General features: G+C 42.4%; 1 protein-coding gene across 2 annotated transcripts in view; it reads right to left on the bottom strand.

The window, feature by feature from the left end:
• Window positions 1-1272: 1272 nt before the first annotated feature.
• faf1 (Fas (TNFRSF6) associated factor 1) overlaps window positions 1273-27681 on the bottom strand; it is a 58533-nt gene continuing 32124 nt past the window's right edge. For both annotated transcript variants that reach the window (XM_086225001.1, XM_086225000.1), the window contains exons 14-20: window positions 23101-23255; window positions 17773-17909; window positions 17552-17640; window positions 12517-12597; window positions 12139-12216; window positions 8842-9057; window positions 1273-2387 (exon numbers count right to left, since the gene is read on the bottom strand). In XM_086225001.1, coding sequence (XP_086081127.1) covers window positions 2304-2387; window positions 8842-9057; window positions 12139-12216; window positions 12517-12597; window positions 17552-17640; window positions 17773-17909; window positions 23101-23255 — 840 coding nt within the window. In that variant the 3' untranslated portion in view covers window positions 1273-2303. The remainder of the gene's footprint in view (window positions 2388-8841; window positions 9058-12138; window positions 12217-12516; window positions 12598-17551; window positions 17641-17772; window positions 17910-23100; window positions 23256-27681) is intronic.

The following is a 27681-nucleotide window of genomic DNA, read 5'->3' as shown; positions in this document are numbered from 1 at the left end:
CCCATGGTGTTCATAGCTGAGCTACAACCAGTTGAACTATCTTACCTGGTAGGATTCCTTCCTGCCATTGCAATACTAGTCACTTCACCTCCTTACAGCAGCCTTGACGCAGCCAAGGCTCCCAGGACGAGATCATCCTTGAAAAGGCTGCAATGTGCCACAACACAGTGACTTCATCAACCAATCAACTGCAAGGATGATTCAAAACAGGAATCTGGCTTACTTGTGGTGGCTCACTTCTTTGCAGAGGCCCACTGAATCTGATCTGGAGAATAGTTTTGGGGTTTTATTGAACAGAATATTTAACAAGTACAGCATTTTTAGAATTTTAAATAAGGGCAGGTGGCATCATAACACTTCTGGTGATGCATTCTTATTCAGAAATGGTTAGGAAATACATGTGATTGTTTCTGATCAGCAGAGACGGATAGTCAGAGGACTTGCCCTGCAGTGTTTCCTCCTCAACCTCCCTGCCAGAACCTTCAGCAGTGTGTGTGTCTTGTCTGGCCAAACCTGGGGAAGTGTGGCTGGCTGAACACATTAGGTCGACTCATTCCTCGCGTGAGAAACAAGACAGCTGCAGAAAAACTGACTCACAAACAAACACACACACACACACGCAGTCAGAATCACAAAAGGACAACACAGGTTATCAGAGCAGTTAAAACGACAGACTGCCTGATTGGGGTTGACCTTATAAAACATTTTGAGACACAGCAGGTTGGGATGACAGTGAGACTCAGGAGATAATTGTCTATTTCACCCGCAAGGATTAAGGTGAAGCTTGTAGAAATCACATGAGATTAGACGAACTCAAAACAGCTTAAACAGAGTTGGTTTCAAAAAGTTCTCAATTCTCGTGATTAATCTAATCCAGTTCATAAAGATTTGAGCCATCTTTATCTTTATCTTTCTGATCCAGCACAGGATGGAATTCACCTTCTTTCTACTTGTACAGCTATTTCACCAGTGAGTTTTCACGATGCGCATCTACACATTTGGCCCATGGTCAAGTTACCTTGATTGCGATCGATCTGAGATGTATGACCCTCTTGTTTCATCCGCCCATCCAATTGAGAAACTTAATAAGAAGTTGAACGTCGATAAGACCGCCTCCTGCGCTGGCGATCGCCATCTCCCACGGCAGCGATTCCATTTAGATGCTTCAAAAATTTTTGCTTCCCTTTTCCAGTGACAACATTTTCCATGACACGCTTAAACCATTTGAAAAAGAAACACACATGCGCCAACAGATTCTTGGGCGAGACAAAATGATGTTCATATTCATATATTTTATATAATGTATATCAAACTAAAACTAATACAGCATCAAACTTAAAAAGGATCAAGAGAAAAGAAAAAAAAAAAGGAAACTGAGCAATTCGTTGGCTTGTGGAGCAGTGGATTTTAAAACCAGGGGAAGAAAAGAATAGATCCTGTCCCATCCCCATGGTGGACAGCGGACGGAGGGGTGAAGGGGTAGAGGAGGGGGCAAAGGGAAGGGTAGATTTGATTGGGGGGGGGGGGGGGGTACATGTGGACATGAGGCAGCCCAGACATCAGCAGGGCTGCTTCTCTTCTTGCTGTCTTTTATTTTTCAGCATATATATTTTTTTCCAAACACAAAAAACATGTTCTAAAAAAGCAGCCTCAGTGATCTGAATGTGGAAACGGGGAGAACACCATATTTTGTTGTTTTTTTTTTTTCCCTGTGACAAAGGTTTGTCTAGTCAATCTTTCGATGCTGTCATATCACCGTGTTGTGTTTGTGTTGTGAAGGGAAAACCATGACACAGCAGTCGGAAGTTGTGAAGTGTGTATGCGTGTGTGTGTGTGTGTGTGTGTGTGTGTGTGTGTGTGTGTGTGTGTGTGTGTGTGTTTGTGTGTGTGTGAGAGGTTGGAAGGAGAGCCAAAGATAGGTTTGGGTCAGGGGTGCGGGTGGGGTGTGTGGGTGGGTGGGGGTGAGTTAGTGTTTGGCTCTGTGCTTGTGATACTGTCTATGCTCCTCTGTGCAACACGTGTACACTTGCCATTCATGTACCACGACCAGGCCGAGGGCAGAGAAGCTTACTTGCACTTGTGTGTCACTGGATGTGCATGCCAGTGTGATTATGTAATTCTGAGAGGGTGGTCCTTGTTTATGTCATGTGCGTGTATGTGTGTTTGCGTGTGCGTGCGTGTGTGTGTGTGTGTGTGTTTGCAGGCCCAGAACAGTGGGGCCCATGCTCGGTGACTAGTGTGTGTCCAGCCAGTTCATCAGTCAGTCAATAACTTGGTCCACTCTGCTCTCAGAGGGCAAGTTGTTACTCTTTAGCCTCCAGGAAAAGCGTCTCCTGTGGAAACAACTTGGCCTCAAGCAGAGTTGAGCCCGGATCCAACTGGGTGATCTGCAGGGAGACGAGAAGGGGCATGGGGGAGGAAGAGGGAGAATGTGAGAATGGCATCAAACTCTGTTGATTTGTATGATTTTAACCTTTTCTTAAACTTAGAAATGTCCAAAAATCCAGGTCCCACTAAAAGATACTGCATACACACTGAAAAGCGGTGGTCTTTATTTCCCGAAAAGCCCATCGCTCATAATTGCTTCATTATAAATAACAACAATGAGTAAAAATGGAGAAACTAATCTTGATTTGCTGTGCTGATATAAATATTGGCGATGGGACAGATAATGATACATTTAAGAAATGACCAATATCTGCCGTTACCAATGGTGTTGATGTCATTGTACATCCCTAAAATTAAATGTTTCGGATTAAAAATGGTGAGTGTATTTCCTTCCATCTACTTTAAGTTTCAATTTCCATCAACCAGGGCACATAAAGAAGCTCAACATAGTGACAGTCCTGTCATTTACAGCCTGAGATCCAAGCAGGAGAAGAGTGCAGCTCTCGTACTACGTATACGAGTGTGTATGTGGTGTGTTATTTTAACTTTGTGTTTAAAAAACAGTCTAGGCAGTAATCGGAGCAGTGAGAGCTTTGTGTCCCTAAGAGGACCATCAGGTTTGTTTTCTTTGAAAGGCTCCAATCCAGAACAAACTGATGAAGGTTATAAGAGAGAAGAGGAGAGTGTGTGTTCTGTAAAAGCTCTCTGGTGTGTATGCACATCTGAAAGAGATGACAGCGAAAGTAGCAGGGATTAAAAGCAGATCTCTGTGTGTTTTGGATGGCTAAAAATTGCTAATTTCAGCACAAAAGAGGTCAAGCAACGTAGCCGATGGTGGAGAGAAACATTTTTGTGTGTTGAATAGTGGTGCAACAGCTATTGTCTAGCAGCAGAAGACCAACACAGTACCACCCACAACGGAGCTGATCGAGTTAGCTGACGCGAAGGGGCTCTGACCTATGTTTTAAAACAGGACAATCTGACTCTCTCTGACACCCACCGGTCCTGTGGGCCTCTTAGCTTATGTGAGCTAATCACTGGTGGGGTTGTGTTACATCAGGCCAATCTAACACCTGGGCTGAAAAGGCTGTGTGACAGCGAGGTGGTGTGACAATGAGATGTGTCCAGGGCTTATCTGATGACTGCTGCGTCAGCCCTCTGATTAGGGGCCTCACAGTGGGATAATTAAGCAGTTCCCTGTACCTGCTCTAGGGGGTCGAAGGGCAAGCAGAGCGCAGTAAAGGTTGACCTCACAACAAGACCAGCGATGGGTCTGAGGCAGACTATTGTAGGGAATGAAACATGACCGTGAACTGAGTCACATCTTCACCTGCGCTCACCCTCGATGGGATACATGACAAGTGAGGTGACGATCAAGGTCAAAGGTCAAATCCTCTATGCATGCGTGCATACATATTTCAGGAATGGAATGTTTATGTGTGTGAAATATATATTTTTGTGTGTTTGTAGAATTACAGTTTATGTTTTCAAGGATTAAAAAAAATCCTGAGATCGTCTCTCATTGATATTTCTAGAGGTTTTAGCCTAAGTTAAGAATCAAAACTAACTCCACATTTAAATTTGTGCCAACATCAGCAAAACTACACTAAGAGAGAGACGTGGAACGAAAAAACAAGGAAGAAGTGAGGTAAATTAGGGGAAGGTGAGGAGGAAACATCAGCATCAGACAACCTTTGCATCTCCAGAGGGAGTCTGAAAATGTCACACCGTGTGCACACCAGCGCTCTTTGACTCCATGTCGTTCCTCTCCTTGTCCTCATTTCAACGTGTCATTTAGACTCTTGACTTCTCTGTGGGATCTTGAGAAGCCCGGGGCTGCCAAATCAACCCTTATGCCCCTCACCTAGTCAACGACCTCAGAACACAGTGGGGAGCAAGATGCCACGAAGAGCAGTAAAATGGTGTATGTGTTTGCTGCAAATATATTCAATCCCAGCGTGGTGGTGTTGGGGGGTGGGGGGTTTCAACCAACAGGGATGCTGCGTTTCTTTTCCCACCTCAGGAGCGGCAAGTCACAAATGGCTGCCATGCTAATGAACCCGACAAGCTGTTATGACACCACAGCATCAGGTAAGAGTAAATGAGGCTTTGGGGTGGAGCAGGTGTGTGTGTGCTTGTATGGATGTGTGTCTACATATAAGAATGTGTGTGTGTGTGTGTGTGTGTGTGTGTGTGTGTGTGTGTGTGTGTGTGTGTGTGTGTAAGCGTGTGTTCTGAGTGAATTTGGATGCGAGTTTGTTGTACACCAGGGAGAGACGACAGGGGGAAGAGCAGCATCTGACTCTGAAAAAGAAAGTAGGGAAACAAGATGCCACACTGACACAGGAGACGGGCGCCATCGGTGATTGTTTACATTGTTATCCAATTAACAGACCATAAGCATGGAGGCATCTGTCAATAAACAAAGCTGTTGTTTTTCCTCTGCTCAGCCTAAGCCATATTCTCTCCTCCTGTGCCTACACAGGCATGCATACATACATTCATACATCGCACAGACACAATCTTGCTCTCTGGTTTTCAGTTTGTTTTCAACCTTGAGTCAATATAGTTTTCATCTGCCTCGAATCTATCAGGTGAACTAAGGAGAAATAATTTCAAAGTTGAGGTTAATAATTTCACCTGACTAAAAAAGTATTAATGGGGTTTCATAAAAAAACAAAACAAACCATGTAGCATGAACTCTGTTTGCCTGAAGCAAAAACTAAAGCGATAATGAATTGGAGCTCAGCATGGAAAAAGCCTCATTCAAAAACTGGAAGCAAATAAAAAGACAGATGGTGATTCTCCGCAGTCTTCTATAATCTATCATTCTTTCCTTCATAAAAAAAAATTGTATGAAATTAAATAATCAGCAGCTTTCTTTTAACTGCGGTTGAAACCACAATTCTAGCACTTCACATGAAATTCAAAATAAATACCACAATTGTACATCGCAGGATTGAAATGAATAAAACACTGATAACAGAGGAGGCAACGCACAGCGATGCTCCGCAGTGAAAGGAAATAAAGGAAAAATAAACACAGGCCCTCAAGATGTTCGTTCCCCAACATAATCAAACGTGCAGCTGAAATAACGCCTTTTTTTTTTTAAAGGAGCCATTACAGGCCCTACTATGTTAATTAAAACCAAATAACTTGTCTGTTTTAAACTAGTGTTGTCAAGTGTTTATTTGGCCAATTACAAAAGCAGTGGGAGATCATTATCTGCTGCCAGGAGCATTGACAGCACGTAGCGCCTGAGCGTGAACAAAAAAAGAACGGAGCAGAATACGGAACTTCAAAGGGAGGAAAGCATTGCACACACTGGACAGGGTGGGAGGGGGTGGGAGGGAGTGGGGGGGCAGAGAATGTGGAAGAGGAGAAATGGAGGACAAGTGAAATGAGAGCAAATAAAATAGAGTGGCGCTTGTTTAAAAAAAAACAAGTAATGATTTAAGAGGGTTAAAAGAGGAAAAGTAAAGTATAATTGCAAAAGAAAGGGAGCGTAGGGAGGTACAGGAGAAAGAGGAGGGAAAAAGGGAGACAGAAGGAGGGGAAACTGCAGGGAGGAGGAGAAGAAGACAAAAGCTTTTGACATTAAGTGATGAGGTTCAAGTTTGTATAATGCAGACAGAATATTAGAAGAACAGACCCAAGGAAGCAACTCTGAATGAAACTACTTTGAAAATAAACTGTCATACTTGTTCTTGTACCTTTCAGATAGAAGGAAAAGAAAAACAAAACACATCAGTAAAACAGATGTAAAATCTATTTCAGTAAGAGTCCACAGCGTCTTTGGTGCCGCTGTTTATTTTTTCTGCATCTCGAGTTTTGTCTAAGAATGATTTGGGCCATGTCATTGACAGAGCTGGAAGAAGGATTAGGAGAAGGTGAAAGAGAGTACAGTATCACAGAGAGGAAAATAATACACCGCTTTGACAGTGTTTGGGTGTCTACGAGCGGAGGAAGAGATGACTGCAGAGGAGGAAGACGGGATTATTATACCGGCAGTCTAAACATGTTCACCACAAACTGAAGGAAGAAGACCTCAGGCCTCTCTGCTCACTAGGTATCAAAGAAAAAAGGAGGGAATTCTTGAATGAAAAGATGAAAACTGAAACACTAAACACCCCTCCTCTTCCCCAAACTCGCTGACAGTCATAAACGGAGAAAGGGTTAGTTCCCTGAGCACGGCTAAGCCTAGTACAAATGATGCCAGTGTAAGGCCTGCTGTAGTGCTGAAGAGATAAGCCAATGATACCAAATGCTGAGGAAGAGACCGGGTCCAAAAAAAGGGAGACTAATAGGCTCTTATTGGCGACGCTACAGGAAGGTGGCAAAAGCATGAAATCAAATACATCTGATCTGGCTCTGATGGTTTATCTCACAGAGTCAAGAGTTGATTTACAGACTGGATTAAAACCTGTGTTCCTTCATTTACTGATGCACATTTTATCTACTTGTCAACATTGTTTTCAATTTAGCCAAAAATAATACAGTCTAAAACTATGTCAACTTTATTTGCCTGTTTTTATTATCTTATCCTGTCTGCTTTATTGTTTTAGACTTCTTATTTTTTCGTCATTTTATGCTGACTGCTGCTTCTATTGTTTGTCTGTATAACACTCTGAGACGGCTGTAGTATGAAATGTGCTTCACAAATAAAATTGCCTTTCCTAAGAACATTTATTTGCGCCACAGTTCAATAACTGGAAAAGAAATAAATTCAGCTACAGGAGAGGGAAAGAGCAAAAGAAAGAGTGACACTGCACAAAGCTGTGAAAACTAGAAAAGTGAAAGAAGGTTTCAACAGTTGTGCAGTATTACAAATGCAATAGTGGTCTATCCTCTATCCTCTGATCCTGGCAGAGCAACAGTGAGAGCGTCTGGACGGGATGGAGGCTTTCTACGCTCCCTCTCATTTAATTACAACACAGAGCTGCAGGATTAGACAGGGGGGCTGTGTTCACAGCCTCAGACTGGCACCGCCACTCATCTGCTTCCTTCCTCTCTTTCCCCAAATCTCTCGCCTTTCTGGATTCTGGAATTATCTTCCATTTTCCTCTTTAATATCTTCTCAACTTGTCTTCTCTATCTTTTCTCTTTCAGACTGTTTCTCTGATTAAATCTTCTCTTTGTTTGAGCTTCTGCCTTCTCCGTTCTCCTTCTACTAGTTCGGCACTTACCATCCTCTCCTCGCTTCTCTACCCCTCTAATCCTCCCATCCTGTTTTTGCTGGAATTTCATCTGCGATGCAGACACATCTTTATCTCTGTCTCAAACACATGTTTACTCTTGATTATAAAGAGACAACTGTGAATCCTTTAAGTGACAAAGTTGTGAGCGGGGCATGTGTTTGCTTGAAAATATTTGTGCATGTATTGAAGTGTGTGATTGTGACGAAATGAAGAGTGTGAGCTATGTGATAATGTGTGTGCTAGTTTGAGGTGTTTGTGCCCCAGTGGTCTCTACGGACTACAATGGCACACTGCCTGGGCAAGCCTACACACACACGCACACGCACACACCTCGATACAACCACCACCCACCCTCCACATGCACTCCTGTCTTGATTAATGGAAATCCCATTTTTGTTTCCAGCAGCATGGCTAATTAAACCGCTAGTTAAAACAGCGCTCATTAGCTTGCTATCAGAGTGCGGCGACCAAGCCCTCTAATGATGGTTGTAGCTGGATGAGGGTGCCGGGCGTCAGCAGAACAGCCATTGAGATTACTACTGTTAGTGCTGACAACTGTATCCTAACAGTCCTAGAGTACTGTATTCACAACGGGCAGACACTAATTAATATTCACTCAGTATTAAGTGTGCGCAGGTGGACAGATAAGCAGTAGGCTTAACTTGCTCCATCACAGGTACGCGTAAACAAACAAAGAAAAGGACGTGCTGGTGCTGCTGCAGCCCGTAAACACTTTGAGACTAAATAATGACAAAAATCATCAAAAAAAAAAATAACTTAACAGATTGTCTTAACTGCCACACCACTGACAGCTGTGACCGGTGACTCAACCAAGGCGCACGCACGCGCACGCACGCACGCACGCACGCACGCACACACACACACACACACACACACACACACACACACAAAAAGCCAATTACAGCTGTGGATTTCTCCAGCAGAGATGTTAGCTTTGGTCATGAACACCTGGTAACCTGCTGCTACGCAACTGTGGAAAGGACAAATTTAGCACTTGTTTGTGTGAATGTGTGTGTGTGTGTGTGTGCATGTGTGTGTGTATGTGTGTGTGTGTGTGTGTGTGTGTGTGTGTGTGTGTGTGTGTGTGTGTGTGTGTGTTTGGTTGGGGGGGGGGGACCTGTTGTTAGGGACAGGAGACAAGAGACTGGATGATGATTGTAATGCTCACAACCTCTCTGTTCACTTACCCTCCCGTGCATGTTTTTGGGTTAGAGAGAGCGAGTAAACTACTCACAATTCTACGCGGGAAGGTGGTGAGGAGCTTGAACTCATCGGAGGGGTATCCCTTGGAGGCCACGAAGTCAAAGAGGACTTGCAGTTTACAGCTGCCCAGGAAACGCCTTTCCAGAAATTCACCACTTGGTGTACGGATTCGGAGTTTGCTGATTTGTTGTCCTGACTCCTCGTCAGGTTCCGGCGGTAGGGCTTGCTCCAATGACAAGCGGATTGCCTGAAAGAAATCCAGTTGTGCGGTCAGTGCAACGTTCCTATTCACAAGCTTGGAGATCAAATCACTGTCACATGTTCTGCACTGCGAGGAGGCTGACAGTACAAGTTAGCAACTTCATCAAAGCTTTCTGCACACCCTTGTGTACTCTTCAATATACACAAATCTGTGAAAACTGGTTCATGAGGGACAGATGACAGGCTAACGTGGAGTATAAACAGTAGTGATTCACGTGACTGAAGGCAGGAATGTTTACATACAGGTGTTGCTGAGTTGCAGCTGTCATTCCCGGTGCTGCAACAAAAACCTTCTCCCATTATACAGTCATGTGTGAGGACAGTCAGGTTGAAAAATATTCTAACAGACACCTAATAATAAAAGTCTTTCCTGATGAATATTTTTCTAATTTATCCTGTTTTTTTATGCAATTAAAAGATCATAGTACATAGTCCTTCCCAGTGAAAGATAAACAATAAGTTGTCCAGTCAGGTTATGATAAAAATGCTGCACTTTCTCTTTGTGTGTCTAGTAAACTTAAACCAAAGATTCAACAGTAACACAGGCTGTTATGAAGATGACGACACACACACTATCGCACTATCCAAACATGTATGACAGACAACCCAAGAAGTTGCTCCCAGAGTCTGATTGCAGCACTGTTGCCTCACAGTAATTAATCGGAACTTCTTGTCCTGAGAATGTGATTAAATTAGTTGCCCTGTGTCTCACCCTGTTCCCTGAAGTCTGGTGGATCTCAAAAGGCAGTAAAGTAACAGTTCAGCCTGTGAAAAAGTTTCTTGATGAGAGTTTTCTTGCCCTGGAAAGAAAGTCTGGGATTGAGCCTGTCAATTATAGTACCAGTCCAACAAAGACAGTTCAGCATCTTTTCCGTAAGAGCCAAGGGGAAGCTATTTTTAAGATATTTATTCATGTTAAGTAAGATAGGAAAAGAGTGGCTTTACTTGCACAAAAGACCCTCTTCAACTGTCATATTTCACAGTAAAGCTAATCAGCTCGCCTGTGTTCTAAAGATGGTGTTTCAACTGCTCCCTGGAGCCTCCCTCCTCTTTCTACTTCTGCCCCTCTCCTCCTCCCCCCTAGCTTGTTGTTCCTGTTTGGCCAGCCAGGGAGCATATGCTGTGACAACACGCCCCGGCTTTATTTACACACCATAATGCAATTATATTTCATAAGAGTGTACAACAGTAGCTCATTAGCAGCTTCTGGTGTTGGGTGGGCAGGGTAGAGCGCGTGCCGCTCCGCCGTCAGCTCCCTCAGGTATAAGAGCTGATGCTGACTGAGTTAAAGGGCCCCCAAGGGACGCACTAGCACGCACACACACACACACACACACACACACACACACACACACACACACACACTTGTGGACATCCAAATGTAGACCACAGACACAAGCATAAAATGTGGTAGCGTCACTAAAGAAACCACAGAACACGCGGCTGCTCCATACAAATATTCAGAAGCATCTATCCATCCGTTTATCTGGCTCTCCAGCTTCACTCTGCTAACCACAGAAAGCAAACAAATGGAGGGTGGGGTGGGATGGAGGGTTGCAGCTGACAGCCACACAACTATATGCTAAGACCCTCTGTACATCAGCTCCTACTTTAATCTCCCTATTCTTTGCACAAAGGCATAAAATCACAGAGAAAGCGCTCCCACTAGCAATGTTGGCTCTCTGGTGGTTACTGATGTTTTTGTTTTGCCTGCAGTTTCTGTAATAAACACAAGTACTGCCTCAGAAGTCTCAAAAGAATAGAGTAAGGGAAAAAAAAACTTTTAAGATAAAGACTAATTACAATGCAGTAGTAATTAAAATACATCAGAATATACATAATAAATAAAATAAGTAGGTCTGCAAAGGCGTCAGTCTCCAACAAACAACAAAGTCTTGATCTCCTGCTTCTTTATGTGAGCAAATTAACGTCATTCAGGGGTTGACATCAGATATGTAAGATTCTGTAGAAATTCATAGAACAATAAGGCTGCCAACAGGAAAACTGGCGACAGCAACAATATAATAATACAATATAAGAACGTCTCAGACTTTACACATCAGCAAAGTTTTCATGACACGCGCTCTTAGTGCATTTACATTGACAGTGTGCTATGATTTTCCCTTTTTTTTTTTTTTTTTTTTTTTAATGGGAGGTTATCCGCTAAAAAGATGTGGAGAAGTTTGCCAGCATGTTAGCATGGGGGGCACCATGAAAACCATGAAACGTGGGTAAAGAAAGGTGATATTAGCGAGGCCATAGTGGCTATTGTTTAAAACACACTAGTGTGCGCACACAGTTTGGTAGGTGAACAACAGTGATATAATTAAGCGGGCCAGCCCAGGGCTCTTTTGTTGTTTTCTGTTTAACTTAAGTGACAAATCACCTGGGCGAGTCGGGTCACCCAATACCTCTCTGGGCCCCGAGGCTTTCTGCTGCTGAGTCAACAACAATCAGCCAGTACTACACTGTATTACTAGAGTGTATTACAACATTGGTCCTCACAATTATTATTTTCCCTGTATGCGTGACAGTGTGTCTGCCTGCTGCGTGTTAGCCCCCTCTTCACACACAGCAATGGTTTTCAAGTGAATATGTGTGTTTGCTTAGGTTATGTGTGTTTGTGCAAAAGAGTGTGTACATGAATCACCTGAGTCTTTCTGAGTCTTTGTTCACTTTGGTTTCAATGTGAGGTTGTGTGCTATAGCACCTAAATAGAACAATAACTGAGTGTATGAAAGGTGACATTTACAGGGATGGGCCTCGCTGTAATTAGGATATTTCATTCTTCTAAAAATGTCTGTTAGCCTGATCATCCTCGGCCTCACCCTCTCTCTCACACACGCGCGCGCGCACACACGCACGTACGCTTCACGGACTGGCAGGCGTCATCATCTCATTGAGTGATAATGAAATTGAGAGCAAGACAGATTAAAAAAACAAACAAAAAAACAGCACAATGGCACCACAACATAGCACTGCTCGGGCCCAGAACTGATTAAGATGGAATATTAACACAAGTATTTTGCATAATGTGAGGATGAGGCGGCTACGACTGCTCTCTCACCTCCTTCTCCTCCTCCTGCTCCTTTCTCATCTGTTCCAGGCGAACCAGCTCAGCCTCTTCTCTCTCCTGGGCTTCTCTCTAGAAAAACACACTTGATTAAACAGCAGCATCAGATTTGAATACTAAGTCCCATGATGTACTAAATGGTAATTTTGTTTTCTGTATTTTATCACTTTGCAATGCTTCATTAGTAAGAAAGGTAACTTTTTCCCGTGTTGCTTAGGTCTCATAATCCAAATGAGCACCTTCAACAGCTGGAGGCCTAAATGTCGTATATGCAACCATGTACTATAACTATACTATTAAATATGACAAAAATGGTAGTCATACCTGGGGTACAAGTAGACTGGTGAGTTAATTAAGTTTATTTTGAAGTACCTTCTTGCGGTCAGCCTCTAGAGACAGACGGTAGGCCTCGTCCTGTTCTCTCTTCACCATCTCTCTCGCCTCACGCTCATCCTGAGTAGAGAGAGGGAGAATGAACATGGGGGCCCATTAAGTGACATCATCATAAAGGATACACAAGTACAAAACACTGAAGTCATTGCTGGGTGGGGAAGCCAGAAAGAACCAAGCAAAAGAAAATGCTGCATGTCAAGTGTGGTAACGTACAAACACCAGGTATGAAAGAGTAGCAGCGGCGGGGAATTCATTGTGACCAGGCTGTCATTTACCAGACCCCTGGCCTCTTTTATCTTTCCTCATCTCAGTTTCACCATCCCTTTCTCTTGTATTCACTCCTCTTCTCTCTTCCTGTTTGTACAGAGGGAAGGGGACAGGCCGCTTTTCTCTTTTTACCTGCTGTGGCTACAAAGTGCTTTACACAAACTGGGACTAAATACGAGAGTCCATTGTGTGAACAGCGCACAGCCATTAGTTCTTCTTTTCTGAAGGCCCACGCTGTGTGCCAGTCCGGATATGGCAAAGTAAGCTTATTGTGATGATCTAAAGGCCACTGTGCAGCTAAGCAGTGGGCAAGCAAAAGGACAGTGTGTATTGTTGTACCCAGTCTGAAAATGCAAAGGATACATTTGTGCTTTTGGCCCGCATAATAGACAGACATTGAAAAGAAACTGTAAAAGAATGGTTGAGAGGGACAAAAGCATCAAAGATGGCCACTACTGAAGGACTGGCTTTGAATCGTGCAAACAAATCACACAGTGCAGCATGGTCTACATTCATTTCCTACAGAGGAAACCAGGAAATGTTTGAAAATGCAACTGATTATTTGAATGACACAACATGCTTGAAGGACACGACGTGAAAATGACACTGTCATGTGTCTGCCCAAAGACGATGTTATTTTACAGAGTAACATCTAGGACAAACACCTTTTTAGAACTGACTTATCTTCTAGTACTCTACTATACTTCTAGATACTAATCTCCCCTTGCTGTTTGGTACAGTTAGAAGGTTACAAGGTTAGATTATTGGGCATAATATTTGAGAGAAAATACATAGATCCCTATCAAGTAATTTTCATTGGCCTCTTCTTCTTAAGAGAAATGTAGCCTAGACTAAAAATGTAAAAGTTCAAGTTTGCAAAGACAATCTGTGACGTGGTCTTTCGGTACACCAAGAACAAACACCGCATTGATGTAGAGCTGTTTTAATTATCACACTTGGAATTTGTGGGTGTGTGAAATTTCGAAATATCGCAAAGGGCTGGTTGCTCCTCAGCAATCCCTTGAAGCATCAACAGACATAAACTAGAACATGAAGATGCTCCAGCTCTTTGGGAACATTAAAGTATCTCTGGTATCTTAAACTAAGATGGAAAAAGTTTAAATAAGATGAAAGTCAGTTGCCGGCATTCTTTAAGTTAGAGCTGTAACGTCGCTGGCAGCACATCAAACTGTCTCACCCATATGTGAATGTGAACATCACTGGTACAAGGAGAAAGAAGGAATGCTTCGTGGTATCTAAACAGCCTGTGGCTAACAAAAAGCAATAACAAATTTCACAAATGTTTTAACAGCAGCATATATTCCATCATACTCGGTGGTTGAGATTTCAAACTCATAAAAGCCAACAAGACTTGTTACAGTTACGTCTCATCCACGTTTGAGGCAGCAAATCTCAACAGCCCTATAAACAAGTAAAACAAATGTACTCCTGTTCTTTTTCTAATGTGGCGATTGTTTTTTGTTTTAAAGATCGTATTCATTTTTATTCACCAATTAAATCTGACTTTATTCATGTGTTTCAAGTTGGGTTTCTTTTTCCTTGCCGCACTGCCGGCATACCCGAATGTGCCTAGCAAAACCACAATAAGCCATCGGTTCATTCCAACTCTCTCCTCAAAGTACTTTTACTGGGAACTTTTACACACTGTGATTTGTTTTTGGGGGAGAATGATGTCACTGTGGCTCACAGTCACTTCACATCTAAAAGACTCTTGGATTTGATCCTCAAGCTGTGGGTCTGTTGAGGAGCCTAAGATGCTCCCTTGACATTTATGAGCATTTCCCCAGGTAATCCAGTTCCCTCCCACACTAAAGGATATGTCCTTTTGTTATATAACAACAGTCCAGCCATTAATATTGCCTTTGACCAAGACGCTGACCTCAAACTCCACAACTGCTGTTCTTCAAGCGGTATTTTATTCAGCACATCTGTATACTCCAAAAACTGTACACCGCTTAGTTTTGGTGGTGTTTTTAAGTGAAATGACCTCACAGTGACCTCTGATGGTGACCACCAGTCCGTCAGTGAGTAGTCAGTTGATCATTAACCACTAAGCTAAAACACAGACAAGCCTTGGTATGACTGGCAAGTCAGTCAGGACGGTTAAAGTCACAATGTGGCTGTCCAGCTGCTCCGTTTCCAGACAGACATAAAGTCACTGTCAGAGTGATATGTCTGGGCTGAGTGGATGTCTGTGTTCGTGTCTGAGTCTGCCCTTCGATTGGCGAGGTGGAAAAAAAGGGAGAAAAACTGAAAAAAAACATAGGGAGAAGGAAGAAGAGAAGCTTAGTGATGACAGAGAACCGATACAGCGAAGGTCAGACCAGAGCAGCATCACCCTCACCCTCTTTACCCCAGAGATGGGATAGGTCCTGTCACATAGAGGATCCACTCAATTCCTGTGGTTACTGCTGGTAATAATGGAGAATCAAACTAGAACAGTACACTTCCAAAATCACTCCACGCTGTGCTGATGAGACAATTTCACAAGCCATTCCCTTCTGGCAGGACACACCTGGATAATCATCACACATTAATACCCTTTTCACAACAACTTCACTCTAAACTTTTACCACAGCAAATAGGATTTCTTATCTGTCCAAAAGAGAACATGACTGTTATAAAAGTGATAAGAACCAAGGATAATAAGAACTATTTCATTTGCAGATCGATACATATTCACAAAGAAAGATGATGGCAGTGTTTGCTCCCACAAATGCGACACACAGGACAAGTTAAAATCAGTCATAAATCTTGCTAGATAATATTTTGGTAGCACAGCTGCCAGGTCATAGAAGGTTGCAACCAATTCTCTTTCACTCTTCTCCTTTAAATTAACACTGTTCACTCGAAGCCAGAGGTTTTTCAAAGTGTGAGGTGGGCCTCCCCAGGGGGGCTCCAGACAATTTCAGGGGAGGTTCAGTGAGTGGAGGTGAAAGAATATTAGTTATGAAAGGACATCGCGCAAAACAGCCTTCATGTATGTGATTTTACTGTTTTTCCTACTTTCACAGAGGTCAGAAACTAATAAATGAGTCAGGACAAATTGTTGTCATGTATAAGATGTTCTTACACAAATGTATGTTATGTAAATCAGTAATATTAAGCTAGGTTGGCTTGGCTGGGGCACCTTATTTAAAGTGTTTGTGTAAGGGGAGGCCCACAATCACAGAGTCTGAAAACTGTGATCCTTTGAGTGTGAGCAGAACAAGTAGAACAATTTATGATCCATGGAATGTAATATGCTACATGTGAATACTCTGAATTCCTCCTGTCACTGCTCATCTTTAATGATTATTTGAGTGTGACAAGAGTGACAAATCTAAAATGAAGCCATGCATTGTAGCAATAATGATCACATTAAAAGAATAGCTGTCACTGAAGTGAGTGTGTGTGTGTGTGTGTGTGTGCGTGCGCGCGCATGCATGTGTGTGTCAACGCTCTTTATCTGCGGTTCCCATAACTGAAATGATTGAATGGCTTTCAAATTAGCACTGTTAGAGAACTTTGCAATTTGGCTCACAGTCAGACTCCAGTTGTGTCACTCCAAATGTGGTGTGACATCTGTCATCTATAGATACAGTAGTCAAAATAGAAGCAAAGCTATGTTGAAGAGGCTCGCAAAAAAGTGTGGGAACTTGCCAGGGGAAAAACACATAATGTGTCATTCATTATCTGCATAAACATGCACATGAAAGACAGTCAACTCTGATAGCGGGGACAAAGACGTGAGAGGTCAAGTGAAAGACACTGTCCCGGGCTCTGTAGTCTCCAACATGAAAGGGAAGCCACTCTTCCCTCACTGTCTTCGATCAAGTGTTTCCCTCCATGTTTTTGTTCTACTGGAGTAAAAGAAGCCGTTGACAGACACGCTGCAGCACAGTGTGATCCACATACTGGAATGAATTGGGGACAAATTCCTGTGTGTACGACCAAAGACTGTAGCAGTAAACTAGAACTTCATGGGAACAAGGTGAATGGTTGAGTATTGTCTATGTGTTATTCAGCTGAAGTAAGCCGGCTTAACAATGCCCTCTGATCTGCCCAAGCAGGTTGCTATTTATCCCTTAAACAGGGAAACCGACAGAAGAGGACTGGGCCAACCATAAAGGGACAAGCTTGAATGAAGGCACAAATGAAACAATAATAAAGGAACGGCTATACAGTCAACACAAGAAGTAAGAGAGGCGCTACTTCTGTAAATGGGAGCAGGTGTGCTGCTTCTTCAGCATGGGCCACTTCTTCCACTGCATGGTACTGTCTTGAAATGGCCCTACTATATTCACCGTACGTATGTTATCGTCACGTATGACGCTAAATGGGCTTTTTAAAACCTCCAGAAATCATAATAATAAAACAACATTGTTTTCATGCAAATGTGTATGTAAGCAGGTGAGCAGGTGGTCCTTTGACCAGGGCACCTGCGGGAGAAATGTCCACTTGTACATCAGATCGCTCCAGGGTTAACGTCTCGACACCAAAATCTTGACACCAAAATTGTGCAGAGTTGAGCAAATTTCCACAAAGTGGAAAAAGCAGCATTACTCTACTTGATGTGAACATACAGCATTTGCTCCTGCAACTGAACTCAGCGGTACGAGGCAGATTCTTTCATATGAAAGGAGAAAAAGGTCAACCCTGCATGAGCAAGTTTATGGAAATCAACAGCATTCTGAACATCTTCGAGAGGAGGAGCAGGCTTCCTGGTTGCTTGTTCCAGTGTTACCTCATCTTTGATGTCCTCTTGCTGTTGTGCTGTGAAGATTTCCATGGCTCCCATTAACCTCATCATCAGTTCGTCCACTGTAGTATTGCCTACACATCAAGACAGTCACTTACAATCAGCAAATACAAGATCTTTTTACTTTTTTTTTTTTTTTGGACACGTGTTACAGATAAATTCATCTATGCGCATTACGGTTAATAATAACAATAAATTACTATTACCTTGAATAACGTTTAGAACTTCGTTGGAAGTGCGTTTTCCCATGACTATGAGGAGCAGGGGGAACTGGTCTGTCTTGTACGTCCGTATAGTTTGTGTCACCACACTGCCGAAGTGTCTCGTACACATGGTGAGTAATCTGAAAGACACAAGAACAAACCAAATTCCAATTTAGCTTTTTTATGCTACGAAATTTGAAAACACATTTCCTTGGCAACACATGGACAGACACACACAAACACGCACGCATTCACATCAAATGGAAAAGGAGATGTGTACATCAGCTTTCAGACTGCCGCCGAAAAGAGAAATACACACAACTGGTGGTATTAAGGACTTTAAAACCAATTCTTCCTTTTCTTATTCCATCAGAATGACATGCTATCTCAATTGGAACTGAAGATGAATTAGTATTCCTCACCAGACACCCAGAATTGATAGGGCAGAAGAGGATTTCTTATTCCATTACAAAGACAGAACTTTTTAAATTAACATTTCCAGGAGGGAAAAGGGTAGCAGGCAGCCGGGGCCCTCCAAGCTCCCTGTAAATGTCATAATATTAATGAATTGCTATAGACCGAATGCAAATATAGATTAGCTTTTTTTTTTTTCCTCCTGCCTTTTAATAAGATCTACTTTAATAACTGGCAGGTAAAATAGAGAGAAGTAATGGAGCGGATGGAGGGACAGCAGGTCAGAGGAAGACTATGAATAGGAGCGAGGGGGTGTAGCACATGAAGACAAAGCTGAGGGAGTTACTCGCAGACTTCTAAAACTGTGCAACGAAGCTCAATAATCACACCACTACATTCTAAAATAATGATGACAGAGTGAGAGATCAGTGGAAAAGGGAAATACTACAGCAGAAAGATGTTTTGGGAATATGGAGCAAACAAAACTTCTGCAGATGCTGAACTCTGAGTGACCCACACTTTGCAATGAAGAAGTTGGGTACCCTGAATCCTACTGATCATTTTATCCTGACACTTATGCCTGTTCAGACCTTGACCCAGGCAGATTATAAGAATAGCTCAGAGGGAAACTCTAACCTGTAATGAAAGGCCAGAGAACAATGGTCACTAACTTGCAGGTAACTCGATCTTACATCTCCCATGAAGCACAAGCCAACCTGCTTGGTTTCCTTCTTCCAGAAAATAAACCTATCCAGAACACTAAAAATCATCCACACTTAAAACTGGCCTGATGTGGAAACACTTGTGCTGAATGATCCACTGTTGGAATAAGAATATTTGATGCACCCCAACTAATTCTAGACACTTTAGCGAGGACAAGAGGGGGTGAAGCTGTTCCAGGAGCTGAGGTGAATAGTTCAAGAACATCCAGCCATAACATAACATGCTAAAGAATGTAGCTTAGACTTTACCAGACCTGTGGCATTTTAAAACCTTCAGGGGTTAACAAATGCAGAGGAAACACCTGCATGGTGCTCGCAACTAATGTGAGTTCAAGGCTCTGCTCTGATTACTAATGTGATTGACAGCTTCCAATTTGTCACGAATCCCATCTCCAGCTCTCACTGCACACCCAGACAGCTAAAATAGTTAATGTTTCCCTGGATTGTCACCTTGCATGTGTTCACATCAGAGCAGTGCGTGAAGATTTGAGTCGACTGGTTAGACATGACATTTGCTTCACTGAGCAGCTGATGAGTCAGGCTAGCACAGTAGCACTGCAGGGAATGTTTCTGACAGCCACCTGTACGGGAGCGAGTATGAGAACCGGATGCGATGATCGCTCACTGTGTCATACACACTGTGTTTCAGAGTGAACTTGGACATGTTTTGATTTGAAAATTACATTTTGCTCTTCGTCTGAACCAGTTATGCTTTCAGGGAGGAAGATGTCAAGAGGACAAGTCAAGTGTACAAAACATGTGTTTTGTCCAAGGTTGTACTGGTTGAGACACAAACATGTAATTATAGTTGGGCTGGCTCTACATGGCGCAACATTCATGCAACCTAAACTGGTTCAAACCGAGATGAAACTAGGTTGTAGATGAGCTTCCTGGTATGAAACCTGTAAAACCAACTGCTGCAAAGTTCTCAACTAAGTGAATTGGACGAAGCTCCTTAAATAGTCCTTTACCCACCAATATTTAGCCTTTTAAGTCACGTTTTGTTCTTCCCCTTCAACATAGGGCAGATGGCATTAATGCACAGGTAGTGCTCGCCCTGTTCTCCAGGACTGACACGGTGGAACAGTAGCCGGGTAGTTCAGGAGGGAAAAAAAAATCATATAACGCCTCAGGATTGATATTAGCTATCTAGAAAGAAGAGAATCTGAAATCAGAAAAGATGCAATAGTTACAATGACTCTTCTAAATTGATAGTAGGCTACAATGTAATGACACAAAAATACTAATTATTCTAAAATATCAGAAATGACCATCTAGCTACATAATTTGAATCGGTTACATGAGACTAATCATTTTTACTCACTTTGTGTAACTATCAAGTTGCTTGGAACTTATGTTGCATACATTTTGCAATCTGCAATTGGCTACTAGTTGCATGAAAGCTTCACTATTTACCAGATTACAAAAGTTTCCCTGTTGTTATCCAGTGTCCTTTATTGTCTCCCAACTGTTAGAATTAGCATGAAAACATTGTCCAGAAATGGTTGCGGGGACTAAATGTGTAACACGAACTCATAATATGGTCCCTGAATTTCAGTGTTTATCTACTGATCTAGTTTCAACATTTGCCATGTGCCATGACAGTGCAGCCCTTGTACAATATATCAGATTCATTTCCCATGAGTGACAATTACACCGGCATGCATTTATGCATAATTAATCATTTAACTGCGAGGCCTGTGAGAATACAGGCAAGAGAGAACTAAGAAAAATGCACATTCCAATATCAGCAGGTTCATCACATACACACACACACAAACACACACACACACACAGGATACCATTTTAACAGCCCGGGTGATTGATGCCAATCAGCAGTCACTCTGGATCAACTAGAGAGCGTGAGAATGCAGAAAAGCAGTGTATGTGTGAGTGAGCAAGTGTGCACATGTGCATGCATGCGTTAGCAGTAAAGCTGGGACTAGCTGTGTGCGATGAAAAGCTCCAGATGTTGCCTGCCTTTTAATGCGCAATAATAAGGCTCAGTTGGGGCAAAAAGCAAGGGAGGCCAATGTGAGAGAAAGGAGGGTAAAACGAAGAAAGGAGGGAATTTCCTTAAAAGAAATAATGGAGGGGTGAGGTCAGGGTGCGAGTCTTTCTTAAATGGCTCCTACCAGAGGGCAGGCTTAACTCTGGATGATCTGGGGAGAGGGAAAGACCTGAGGTAGTAAAACAGACAAAATAGAAATAAAAAAATATGGAAAGCTCAGCAGGGAAATGAGGGAAGGAGGAAAAGATGTAGCGGAAAGATGAGGGGGAATGGGAGAGAACTGAGGCTCTCTTCAGGTGTAGAGGTCAAGAGAAAACCCAGAGCACCTCCACCTCCCCAAAGCTCCCTACGTATCCATGTGTGTCACACACTGCGGACTACATTTGTATTAAAATGATTCATATAAAGAGGCCTCCGCTGAGTGACTCAAGTTTTATGCCATTAAGAAGTTTCTGAGCCAAAACTGAAAGGGTTTTTTCCGCATTCAGGATAAGTAGTTGTTTTTGCATTATCATGCTGACAAACAACTGAAGATGAAGATAAAATCTAGTTGAAAAAGTAATTAAAGGTTGCCCAGTATGTGTTTTTTGATATTTGCTGTTATGTGTAATGCTGTATTGGCAGATATTCAGAGTAAATAGGGCGAATTTTCAAAAAGATTTTAATGAGATGAATATCTAACAATTTAGCCCTGTGAGCTCGTCACAGATTTCTATATGCGGTTTTCTACTTCGGCCAACAGGACAACCATCACAGGAACAGGGATGCTGCTGACTGGCAGTTGGCCGATCAGAGGAAAAGTGACTTCAGTGGCTTGTTTCAGACATAGCATGAACTGATGGACTGCATCACGTCAATAAGAAGATAAATGAGGATTTTGTGAATCGTGCAAAGCTTCTGCAGTGTAGTCCCGGAATAAAAACTGAGAGATGGAAGTCAGCGTAGCTCTCCAGTGAAGAATATCCATCCTGCGTGATTAACAGGTGCTGCACAGACCCGTCCATTACGAACACAGATTGCTGGAGCCACACAAGCATAAATGCTGAGATAGAGATGTTTGGACTTCAAGGGAGTCCTTCATCTCCCACTGACCCGCTATTCAGACAGCTTAGTCAAGATTGCCCAATCAGGGGCCTCACCATGCAAACACACCACGCCTTTTGTTAGCATGCAACCTCCAAGCTTCAAAAAGAGAATGAAGTTGAAGAGACAGAAGACAGAGATACAGCGTGTGAGCAATGGAGCGAGAGGTGAACGCTAGCAATTACGGACAAGTCCACACAAATGCCAAAAGACTCGAAAACATTGTTTGTGTGTCAGCCGTGGTACCCTCCCACATGAGCATTTTTAGTCTACTGTCTCAAAATACGCCATCACACACAATTATGGCCAAACACTGTGAAGTGGGACATTTGGTAGATTTCAACTGAAAACAAAACAAAACAAAAAGTAAGCAACGATGGGCAGGGCGCTAATGATAATTACATTGACCTTTACTGGAAGATTTACAAACGCAGTGAAACTGGGACAAGAAGCTCCAGACGCTCCAGGCAGGATATTCCATTAGTGTGCAACACCTCTGCATACAGTCAAACTGCTGATCTACTCAAATACATACAATATCCTCTTATAAATACACATCAGTATTAATGCAAGCAGCGCACTCCTTCAGATGGTTCGCTGCACATAAATAAAACATCAGGATTAAACCTCCAGTCTTAGCTGGGAGGTTCAGTTATTGCTCTCCTAATATTTACAATAGGCTAAATGCAATATTTAAAAAAAAAAAAAAGTATGATTCTAATAGGTGGCAGGATGTCAGGAGGGGCTGTTGCCTTTAAGATTCAAACGCAGAACTGAATTAATATATGTATGGCACAGAAATTGAACATTATAATTCTAACAGAAGTATTTTAGTTGGACTGTTGTACTTGATTAAAGTACATTATCCATTATTGTGTCAATCCTATGTAGGAATACCAAATAAAACTGGCATGGATTCAGTTGAATAAGATAAAATGTCACCTTTTTTTTTTTCAATCCAACTGTAAATTCAACCAGATTTTTTTTTTTTTTATTGCAAAAAGATTTGAAAGTATCGAAATGAGCCATTTTTTTTATTCACATCATAACGGCAACATTCAGTTAAATTAATATCTGAAAACAGCCTTCGCATTGCCTTACCTGGCTTTGTTAGCTTCTTTAGTGATGTCCCAGGCCCATGTGATGAAGTTCTGGCTCAAGTAGGAGACAATAGAGTCTGCACACATCATCTGGGAACAGAAGACATTGCTGAGGACGCTGTCATCATTGTGGAGGTAGATGGCCAACAGCTTTCTCTGTGGAGACAAGCAGAATGAAAAAGAGGAAAAGTTAAGAATATTTTTTCACCGGGAACTGATTCATTGGTTGGGGAAAAATAATTATAAAAAATATCAAGTTTGTACCAAAAAAAAAAAAAAAAAAAAATTCCTACCCCAACATCAAAATTGTAAAAAATTGCACTCTTTACACAAAACTCAAAAAGGGTTTTCTCATCTGATATGGAGTGAGAAATCTGGCCATGCGTGCGTGTCTTATCACTCGTGAGACGTGACCAACAAATGACACATGGGACCAAAGGGTGCAGAGCCTGCGCGACTCCTACAGACAAAAGCGATGCCGCAACTGGCAAATACCACGTACAATCAAATGGAGAGCGGTGTAAATAAAACTTCTCTTGGAGGCGTCGAAGATATCGAGAAAACAAAACAGACAAATCACTCTTTATTTTACACCAAATGCCAGCAGCCTGTTCAGGTTAGTAGCGGCAGGGCCAGACAATATTGACGAAGCTCCAAATCCAAGGATATTGACACCATCGTATAAGCCTGGCAGATTCTCCCTTCTGACAATCTAATTAAAAAACAAACACACCCACAAACATAAAAGGTTCCAAAGGACAATGTTGGAAATAATGCTCTCTAAATTACATGTCACTCCTCTTACTATAAAAGCACAAATAGAAAAACTCTCTCAGTCTCCATTTAGTTCATATTTAACCACAACTACGAAGGGGGAGTCAAGAGGCCCGTTTCTCAGGAGCAGTAATCTAGGCTACGTACAACCAAAAGCAAAAAATGTACACAGGGAGTAAAACGTGAGGGAAAGTGAAAGAAGTTGTGCTATACTGTGGCCTGTGCAGAATAGGAATGGGAGAGCACTGCTGTGTTTGCTCAACGATTAGTGCTTTAGAATAATCTCCAGGGCTCCTAGAGAGAAGGAGCTGGGGCCTCATTCATTGGGCTGATTCAACGGCCTGAAAAGATTAAACACTCATGCTGAGAAGACAAGCAAATTCAGTCTTGAGAGAGGAATGAGTGTGAAGGAGGGAGAGTTTTACAACATGAAAAAAGGGGGAAAAAAAGCTGATACACGCTCAAACGCCGACGTCCCAACACACATATGCACAGATGCACAAACTTAACTCTGTTGTACCCACAAGTGAGGGACAGACACACATGCATGCTCAATTAGAGCAAGTGTAAAGACTAATCAAAGTGGGTATTTTGGCAAACTGAACTCCTTCATCTTAGTTAAACTGTCCATACCCTCTGTTCTCTCTCGCTCTCCCTGCTTTCAAGTCAGATCTTTTGTATTACCCGTCTTAGCAGGGAGGAGCAAATCCCTGTTCAGCTAAATTACTAGGTCCAACCTGAGCGAGATAGTGACCCCGGAGCCTTTCCTCACACCTGCTCACCTAAATTTAATCTTGCCCTGTGTGTGTGTGTGTGTGTGTGTGTGTGTGTGTGTGTGTGTGTGTGTGTGTGTGAGACAGAGAGAGAGAGAGACAGAGAGAGAGAGAGAGATAGAGAGAGAGAGAGCACGTCACAAAGATCTCACACACGCTGTGTTAACTCTGACTTTACTGTGTAATCAATGCTTCACTTTCACCAGAGGTAGGTGGAGACAAGGTAATCCCTACATTTATAACAAAATGATATCACTTCTAAAATACTTTGGCAGTTAAGTACAACCCTATCTGGTTGAACTGAGCATCTTGTAAGAAAGATAAGTATTTGTACTGCATTACTCTAAATACTGTGCTTTATTGTACCAATGACCTGAGTCCATCCATCTAGCCGATATATGGCTAACTCTTGTTAAGGGCGCAACAGCTACAGGTAATAAGTCTAGTTAATAGAAGCACCAACACTTTTTGGTTTACTTTTCTAAAAAAACAACAACAACAACAAAAAACAGTTGAAATCTAGGTGCAGGTTGCTTTGACAGCATTAGCAAACACACTTTGCAAAATATTTGGTTGAAAATAATTAATTTTTTTTTTAAATAAAAATTTAACAACCTCAATGAAGTATAACCACAGCCACAGATAAAGCATATACATCTCAACCTTTTAAAACATAGTACTGCCTGCATCATAGCCAGCTCGCAATATTTCTATAAATTGTCACAAATGTTTTCGTATTGGAGTCCCCAATATCGAGGCTGGTGGTGTGGAGCGCTGTTGAACACGTTCCTTCAGATCTCTAAAAGCTGTTCAACTGGGTTGAGATTTGCTGACTGCGAAGACCAAAGAATAGATTTGACCTTATTTTCACTTTCTCCGCTCTGCACAGACAAATCTGCACTTGCTAGGTTGCGACTCAGGCGGTCAAACTCTGCCATTAATTATATACATCTCTCTGTCTCTCTCTCCTCATACAGATTCATACAAGAAAGTTCACACTCAAACGCACCATGCAGCAAATGCTCTCTCTCTCTCTCTCTCTCTCTTTTATATAGTGATGGACTGCCTAAACTCCACAGTATTTTCAGACAGACTTTTTAAGTTGCAGAGACTTTTCACTCTTTTTTGCAGCCGTCATTTCCACTCTGTTGCTGTTCCTTCGTTCAGTTTGAGCTCCACTTAATTTCCGATCCATGAAAGTGACAACACGTGACTTCTTTCATCGTATGATCTAATCTTTGTGTGATGCAGTAAAGCAGTCGAGTGGCTTTAAATCTTCAGTTGTGCACGTTTTATAGAGGCAGTGAGTAAAACAAAGACACACAAACCAGAGTGAAGGCCCAGAGTGGAGAATGACAGAGAAATCCAGATAGTGATTGTTGTACAGATGGCAGCTCAGTCTGGAAAAGCAAACACTTCAAAATGAAGAGATCAAATGACTGATCTAATGACCTTGCAGACACGGTGAGAAAACACATTTAAATCGATGACCAGCCACACAGGAGGCTCTCAGCCTGCTGAAAACACACCACATCCTAGAACAGAAACATCGTCAACTTTTAATCTCTCGAAATCTCTGGGACTTAACTTATCAGATGTATTAACAGCTTTGAATTACATGCTTCAATCTGAGTGTTTAAGAATGTGTAAACTCCTGATCGTCTACTATAGCTCGGATAATCAATCCAATAAATTTCCACAGTGGAATATTTAGAAACAGGTTTCCCACTTTACTACAGGGGGGAATTAATTTGATTTTACTGTGCAAAATGAACATGATTAACCAGTGATTTTTTTTTGGTGTCCAGGTAATAAAACATGGCAGAAAGAGTCACTTGTGACAGTTCTGATAGATATCAATATGCTATATTCAACACTGGCTCACCAGTGCTCTTTCCTCTTGACTCTGGAAGGCTATTGCCGGGTTTTAAAGCGGATACTTGGCAGTGATAAATCCCTGGACTCCCCTCTCCAGCAAGCTATGAATTTTGATGTGTCTTTGTGTGTGGCAGACAGGAGAGAGAAGTGGAGAGCGTTCGAGAGCGGGGTTAGAGTGATTAACCACTGCGTTGATGGGGATTTAGTGAGGATCGTGGTTAGTGATGGGTGGCCTATCTCTCAGTTCGCTCTGACTAACCACTGATCCCCAAGAGGGTTCAGTTCAGCTCAGCTCAGCTCAGCTCAGCTCGGCAGCCCAAAGCATTTTCATTAAGGATGGATTGAGTCTATCTCAACAGTCCCCCAATACACACCTTCAGACACACTTCATCAAATGTAGTGTTTTGCTTAGTGATTAGCCTCTCCCAGGCTTTGAGAGAGTGCGACTGATTCCTCTGTTTATAAACCCACTGTGCAGTCCCCCTTCAGTCAAATCTGACCAATTCCAATACCTACTTAATGAGGTAGGTTCTTTCTACCATGAGGACACAAAAACTAAATTCCCTTTTCCAACAGATGCAAAAAGCAAAGAAATGGATAGCTGGAGGAAGGAGCAATATAATCATGCACATATGTTACTGTGTAATGACGCCGTCAACGGCAGCATGTTTTGGCCTGTTGTCTAGGATGGTTGTGACAAAACAGGACAAACACAGAGCAGATCTAAAAGCTTCTGTTTTAGTGCAAAACTCTTTGCATATACCCAGCTTCCCTAAAGCCACTCTAACCACAGCACAGTTGGCACGCTAAATCAACCTCACCCACACTTGAATTAAAAAAACAGTGAAAATGAATACCATTTTGCCCCTGAGTGGTGTTGAGCACGGTGGTACAGTACAGAGTGTGAACACTAGGGAGACACTGGCCATATTGTGCTGGCTTAGGAGAAGAAATCAGCTGGGAAGCAGGCGAGATGCCAGGCTCCTCTTTAGGTTGTTGTTTTTTTTTTTCCATCTCAGTTTATTTCACACTCTACCTTCTTTTTGCCACCTCTCAGATTCCTCTTTCTCTCTTTCTTTTCCTTCTTTTGTACACTCTCGGACCATCTCTGTATTGCGGCTCCTCTATTCCTACCTCTCTCCCTCTCTGTGTGTCGG

Source organism: Aulostomus chinensis, chromosome 14, assembly GCF_037954235.1.
Source record: "Aulostomus chinensis isolate RoL2024-O1b breed Wild chromosome 14, RoL_Achi_v1.0, whole genome shotgun sequence".
NCBI lineage: Eukaryota > Metazoa > Chordata > Actinopteri > Syngnathiformes > Aulostomidae > Aulostomus > Aulostomus chinensis.
This window is presented reverse-complemented; position numbering and strand designations above follow the sequence as displayed.